Source organism: Mesoplodon mirus (assembly GCF_964341445.2).
Source record: "Mesoplodon mirus genome assembly, chromosome: 8".
Taxonomy (NCBI): Eukaryota; Metazoa; Chordata; class Mammalia; order Artiodactyla; family Ziphiidae; genus Mesoplodon; species Mesoplodon mirus.
The window spans coordinates 106,885,676-106,892,346 of NC_138984.1; the positions used below are offsets into that span (position 1 = coordinate 106,885,676).

General features: G+C 44.6%; 1 protein-coding gene across 1 annotated transcript; it reads right to left on the reverse strand.

The window, feature by feature from the left end:
* Positions 1-4,983: 4,983 nt before the first annotated feature.
* LOC309809628 (large ribosomal subunit protein uL22-like) lies at positions 4,984-5,910 on the reverse strand. The gene has a single exon (XM_082630884.1). It carries the CDS (start codon positions 5,460-5,462, stop codon positions 5,022-5,024), a length of 441 nt encoding a protein of 146 aa, XP_082487010.1. The 5' UTR covers positions 5,463-5,910; the 3' UTR covers positions 4,984-5,021.
* Positions 5,911-6,671: the final 761 nt, after the last annotated feature.

Consider the following 6,671-nt stretch of genomic DNA (forward strand, 5'->3'; position numbering starts at 1 on the left):
CCAGCTGGCCTTCAAAGCCAGATTCTCTGGGGGCTCCTCCTCCTATTGCCAGACCCCCAGGCTCATAAGCCTGATGTGGGGCTCAGAACTTTCACTCCAGTGGGAAAACTTCTGTGGTATCATTGTTTTCCAGTTTGTGGGTCGCCCCCCCAGTGGGTATGGGATTTGATATTATGATGATTGCGCCCTTTGTTGTGGCTTCTTCTTTGTCTTTGGATGTAGGGAATCCTTTTTGGTAGGTTCCAGCATTTTTTTGTCAATGGTTGTTCAACAGTTATTTGTAATTTTGTTGTCCTTGTAAGAAGAGGTGAGTGCACGTCCTTCTACTCCACCATCCTGAGCGATAGTGTTCCCTATGATGGCATTTTTAAAAGGGACTCTTCAGTTCACTGAGAAGAAAGCCTCTCTGTTACCTGGGTGGGTCTTATTATTAAGCTCTCTCTCTTCCAACCAGAACTGATAGAGCCACTACACATCTCTCAGTCAGTTCCATCTTTCCAAATCCTGGATTTACACCCATCCAAGCTCTGGGAACCTGCAAGGAGTCAGGGCCTGGTGGTGAAGAGTATAAGTTCTGGAGTCGATAGATTTGTGTTTTCAGTTCCAGTTCTGTGAGTTACAAACTGCACAACCTTGGGCATTTACTTAAGTTCTCTGGAACTCAGTTTCCTCATTTGTAAAATCAGAGTAATACTAGCTCTTACTCCACAAGGTTGTCTTGAATTTTAGATGGGAAAATGCACCTAAAGCACTTATATGAGAGCAATCATACTTATGATGCTAAGGTAACAGGAGAGCTACCCAACTGTGATTGCTTTTTGGTGACAGGAGTGCTTGTCCACTCAACTGTTGATGTTTTAATTTATTCTGCACGTAGCTGGTGTAGACATTTGGGAGGGAAAAGATGCAGGAGAAAATCTGAGAAGTCCTATTTCCCCTCCCTGCTCTCTCTGCCTTCCCTGCCTACATTCTTCCCCTACTTCATGAGCAGTGGCAGAAGCATCTTCCATTTGTTTCTTTAGTTAAGTCTTGGCCACGTTGGGGCGAGCCATTTCCAGCATCCATCTTTGGCAGCCTGTGGCAGTGCTGGGTGGATGGACCACATGTTTATGAGCATAACGTGGGGCCCAGGCCTCTGTCACAGTCCTGAGCCCTGATGCCCACCCAACATGCAGGGTGGGCTGAGTGGTTAGGCTGAGGGTCCCTGTTCTCTGCAGCTGGGCCCTAGGCATAGAGGAATAATGCAGACCGTTTTGAACATTTACTATGTGTCAGACATTGTTCCAAGCAGTTTATAGGTATTATCCTACTTAACTCTCACAACCCTGCCCATTTTAGACGTAAGGAAAAGAATGGAGAAAAGTTAAGCAACCTGCCCAATATTATAAGCTGGCAGAGCAAAGAATTAAACCCAAACCTTCCAGCTCCAAAAGCCAAGCTGAGACAAGTTGAGTGGCTTGGTGTTTTTCAGCTACCAAGAGTTCATTCCAGAATCTCTTGCAAAAAATGTGCAGCTTCAATGAATACTTTTCACTCAGGTGTTGTTATTCAGATCCCCAGCTTTGTTTTCTTAGGGGAAAAATCCAACTGAGAAAGGATCATACTTAGAGTCATCTGAAAAACAATTTGATAGCTTAGAAATGAAGCCCATTAGAAATGAAGCCCTTTCTCACTTTGTGCTCCTGGAGCCTTTATTTCTGTGTGTGGGGGGTGAGGGTGGGGGGCAGTTGGATGAGCTGTGAAAATAAGTGGATTTTCTCTGATGTCTAATCCACTAATTATGCAGAGCAAAATTGGATCACACTTGTAATTCAGTTTTTACTGTTTGCATCAAGAAATGCTATTGGCAGAGTTGTGAACAGGAAAAGGGAGAAGGATGTTGCAAATCATTACTTATTGTGAACAGAGTGAATGGTAATTTATGGGGGGGGGGGCAAGGTGTTGCGTTTGGACCGCTCGGTGTAATTAATGGAGCTGTAGCAGTGGTGGCTAAAGTGGCAGCAAAAATATTAAGGAAAGTAACATGGAAAGAAATTTGAATATAAGTCATAATGACTACTCTATGTTTGCATACAGGATGAGGAGTAAAATGCAATGCATGGATTCTGTGTCATTGAGTTTAAAGGAACTGTCACCCCCAAATTGGCTCTAATGATAGAAATTTCAGAAAGGTGATAAACTTTTGGGTGAAAAACGCAGGGCTGACCAGCGTTTGGACCTTTCTTCAAGTTTGCTTAGAGCCCAAGGCTACCACCTCCTCCTTTGTGTGTAATAATAGTGCTCATCTCTGTCATGGGATTACTTTTATGCCCCAAACATCTTGAAGCTATTGGAGGCGTACCTCCCTCCAGTCTTCATCGCTTACTAAGTGCCATCAAACACTAGCATTCTAAGGAAAACATCAAGAAGGTGAATTTTGACTTAGAAAAGAGAAAGACCCAGAATGAAAGTAGCCCTGGGTGGAATGTATGTGGGGAAAGGAAAGTTTTCTAGAAAGTTTTTATGGTGTTGAGCTGGGATTGTCTCTGCCTTGTACTTTTGCTCACATCTCTGTCTCCCTCACTCTCTGTCTGCCTGTCTGTGTCTTTCTATCATTTCTTACTAGGAATGATAAAATTATCTTTCAGAAAGAGGTTTGCTTCAAAGCCTATAGTTCAATTTGGGTCCCAGTTGACACCATTCTCCCCTTGGGACAGTGTGTTTCTGTCATGTGCCCACTGGGCAGGTACCACCCCACCTCCCAATTATGAGAATGAAAAATGGCTCCAGACATTGCTAGATATCCCCTGCTGGGAATGTTGCCCTTGGTTGAGAACCACCAGGGTAGCCCATCTTTTTTATTCATTGTGTTCAACTCACTGATGGAGTATGGAAATTGAGGAGAAAAGAGGAAGTCTAGTCCTTGTGGATTTTCCCCCCATGACTTGCCCATCCTTCCTTAGAATTGGAGTTTTCCTAGAAGTTTATTTAGAAGCTGACTGTGTTTTCATTCCTTCTCCAGGAAGGACTTGCCTATGGTAACCCTACATTTAACCTTTTGAGGACCTGCCAGAATGTTTTCCAAAGCAGCTGCGCTCTTTAACACAGGTTTTGCAAATGCAATATCCTGTGACCCCCTCCTCCCATTTCCTCCTCTTTTAGAACTTGTCTCAAATATCACCTCCTCAGGGACACCTTAGCTGACCTTCAAGACTAGTTCAGGCCTCTTTAGTACATGCCCTCATCACAACAAAATTAATTTTCGTGTAGTTTTATTAACTTTGAGACTCTCTGTGCCTCAGTTTATCCATTTATGTATTTATTTGTAAAATAAGGGTAATGCTGTCTAAATTACACATGAGAATACTAGAGTTAAAATGTCTACCATCTCAAAGCCTAGCACATAGTAGGGCTAAAAATGGCAGTTATTATTTTAATATCCTCTGTATGGAATATAAGATCAGAACCATGACTGCACATTCACTAAGCATGAACCAGACATAACTTGTTTTCCCACAGTTTTTTGTTCATAACTAGTTGATACTTGCTTTGTGTTTTGTTGCTTAGAAATGTTTACCAGCAAACAAACAGGTGACAGAGTTGTAAGAGAATATAATAGAAAGAAGATGTAAATAGAAAAAATTCTATTTATTAATTTATTTGAATTGGGAAAATGGCTAATATTTGATTTTAGAAGAAAAGACCTTAGTTTAGCTAAAGGAATCCCAGGATTGGGTGGGGCATATTTTATGAACCATGGTTCTTAACAACATATACAAGGATTTTTTTTTTTCATTTGCATACCATTAGTCCCTCAGACTCCTGAAGAGCCAATGCTCACATTTACTTCTGCTTTTTTCCCCTGAAGCTTGGCCAAGGCAGAAGCTATTTCCCCAGTATGGCAGTGATACTCTCCAGCTGAGAACTGGGCTACTGATCTGTTTCTCAGCAGTTCCCCAAGGCTGGCTATGCTGAGGAGAATCCACAGAGAACCATTTGGAAGTGAGAGTTGGCAGCATCTCACCTCCTGCCCACCTCTGCAGCTATAGTGTAAGTGTCATGCTCCAGGCAGTGCTAGCATTGCTAGAGATTAAAGGGGAAAATGCTGGTCAGGGACCAGTAGTGGATGCAGGGACTGTTGACAGCCCTTTCCAACCTGGAGAGTGAGGAGCTGGGATCTTGCAGTCACAGTTGAGGCAAGGCAGATTAGGGCTTTGGGGTGCCTCCCATTGCTAGATTCTAAGGCTTTTCTAAGCTGAGTGTTGGGCAAGTGCAGAACAAGGTGGGGGAATTACTCCCTTCTTTCAGGGGGCTACCAGAGGAGAAATACAATTTATCAAGAACTGTCTTTAGGAATCTCCCAGGTTGATGGAACTTTCCTTTTCTGGCCTCATTTTCTTCTTTGTCTTTCAAGTCTTCTACTGATTGCCCTGGGGATGCTGGGGACCCCAGGCTCCCTGCTGGTCCCTTGCCTGTATTGGATGCTGTTGGTACATTCCAGATGCCTGATGGGCATTCATCCCCTGCTGTGAGGTGTGGCTGATAACCACTCCCTGCTGCCCCCTTCCCAGACAGTGGGAGCCTTCTCAAAAGATGTGGTCCCCCACTGTCCCATCCTCTCCTCCCTTCTTGCCTCAAGGTGGGGCCAATCCTAAATTACACTGAAGCTCATCTCCAGCTGAGACCACATCCTTGCACTCGTTCCCCTGTCTTATCCTGCTTCCCTTTCTCTTTTCCTGGAAGCATTCTTTCATAAACCACTTGAATAATAATCCCTGTCTTAGGCTGTGCTTCTAGGGAAGCCAAGCTAGTGCCCCTGCTCAAGCCTTCCTTCTGTTTTCTTTTCAATTAGTACCTGTCTCTACTAGGTGAAGATGGTCATATTAATAATTGATCATAAATAAACCCTCCTAGTATATTTGTAGGTTAAGTGTGTTACTTTTCCTGATAACATAATACCTTACCACCAAGAATTTATTTTTAGGACTTCTTCCTTTTTTTTTTTTTTTTACTTTTATTTTGCATTTATTTTTTTGCAGCATTTATTCCTGGGCCATAAGTTTTTGTTTCTTCAATTTCTTCTGGGATATCTTTTTCTTCTGGGCAACCTCCTCTTCTGGTTTAGGAACAATCTGTTCTTTTTCAGTAAGGATCATCTCAATGTGACAGGGAGAGCTCATGTATGGGTTGATCCAACTGTGAGCTCTATAAGTCCTGTGCCACATCTTGGGGGCTTTGTTCACCTGGATTTGCTCAATGACCAGAGAATCTACATCTAAGCCCTTACGTTCGGCATTACTCTCTGCATTTTTAAGCATGTGCAGTAAAAATTCAGCACTCTTTTTGGGCCACTGACCCTGCATCCAGCCCCACTGTTTGGCCTGGGCACACCTATGAACCCCACCACTGTAACGACGGAATGGCACACACTGCTTCTTTAAAGTGACATCCTTCAGATACATAGTGGCTTTTCGGATATGCATACCCTTAATGACCTAGGCTGTTTCATGAGTGTTCTTAAAGTGAACACGAGGATGAACCTCTCGACTTGCATGATTTTGTGGGATTTTCTGGGTCAAGTGAATAGCGAACCATTTTTAGAGGTCACCTCAGGCCGCTGACCGGAAAAGTAGGACTTCTTTTTTTTTTTTTTTTTTGCGGTACACGGGCCTCTCACTGTTGTGGCCTCTCCCATTGCGGAGCACACGCTCCAGACGCGCAGGCCCAGCGGCCATGGCTCACGGGCCCAGCCACTCTGCGGCATGTGGGATCTTCCCGGACCAGGGCACGAACCCGTGTCCCCTGCATCGGCTGGCGGACTCTCAACTACTGCGCCACCAGGGAAGCCCAAAGTAGGACTTCTTAAGTAGCAATCCCAGTGGGCAAATGTCAGTGGAATTGTAGGAGTATGGCTGACAGTGTCTGCAGGGAGGAGAAGAAAGGGATGCTTCTGGTCAGTTGGACCTTTCAGCATCCATTCCAGAAAGACTTTCTGAATCACCCTCACCATCTGCAATGGACTGAATGTCTGTTTCCCCCCAGATTCAAATGTTAAAATTGGGGCCTCCCTGGTGGTGCAGTGGTTGAGAGTCCGCCTGCTGATGCAGGGGATACGGGTTCGTGCCCCGGTCTGGGAGGATCCCATATGCCGCGGAGCGGCTGGGCCCGTGAGCCATGGCCGCTGGGCCTGCGCATCCGGAGCCTGTGCTCCGCAACGGGAGAGGCCACAACAGTGAGAGGCCCGCATACCGCAAAAAGAAAAAAAAAAAAATGTTAAAATTGTAATCTCCAGTGTGATGGTATTTGGTTTTGGAGATAACAAAGTCATGAGGGTGGAGCTCTCATGAATGAGATTAGTGACCTTATAAAAGGGACCCCAGATAATTGTCTCTGCTCTCCACCAAGTGAGGATACAAGGAGAAGTCAGCAGGCAGTCTGCAACCCAGAAGAGGACCTTCAGCAGAACCCGACCATGCTAGCATCCTGACCTTGGAATTTCAGATTTGTGAGAAATAAATTTCTGTTGCTAATAAGCCACCTAGTCTACGTGGTACTTTGTTATAGCAGCCCAAACTGACCAAAACACCATCCCTGTCCACCAGTGAATTGAACTCTCCTTCCTTGATCTGATGAGTACCGCTTTATTGCACTTATCATATTGCCTGGTGATTATTTGTTTTCCTGGCTCCCTC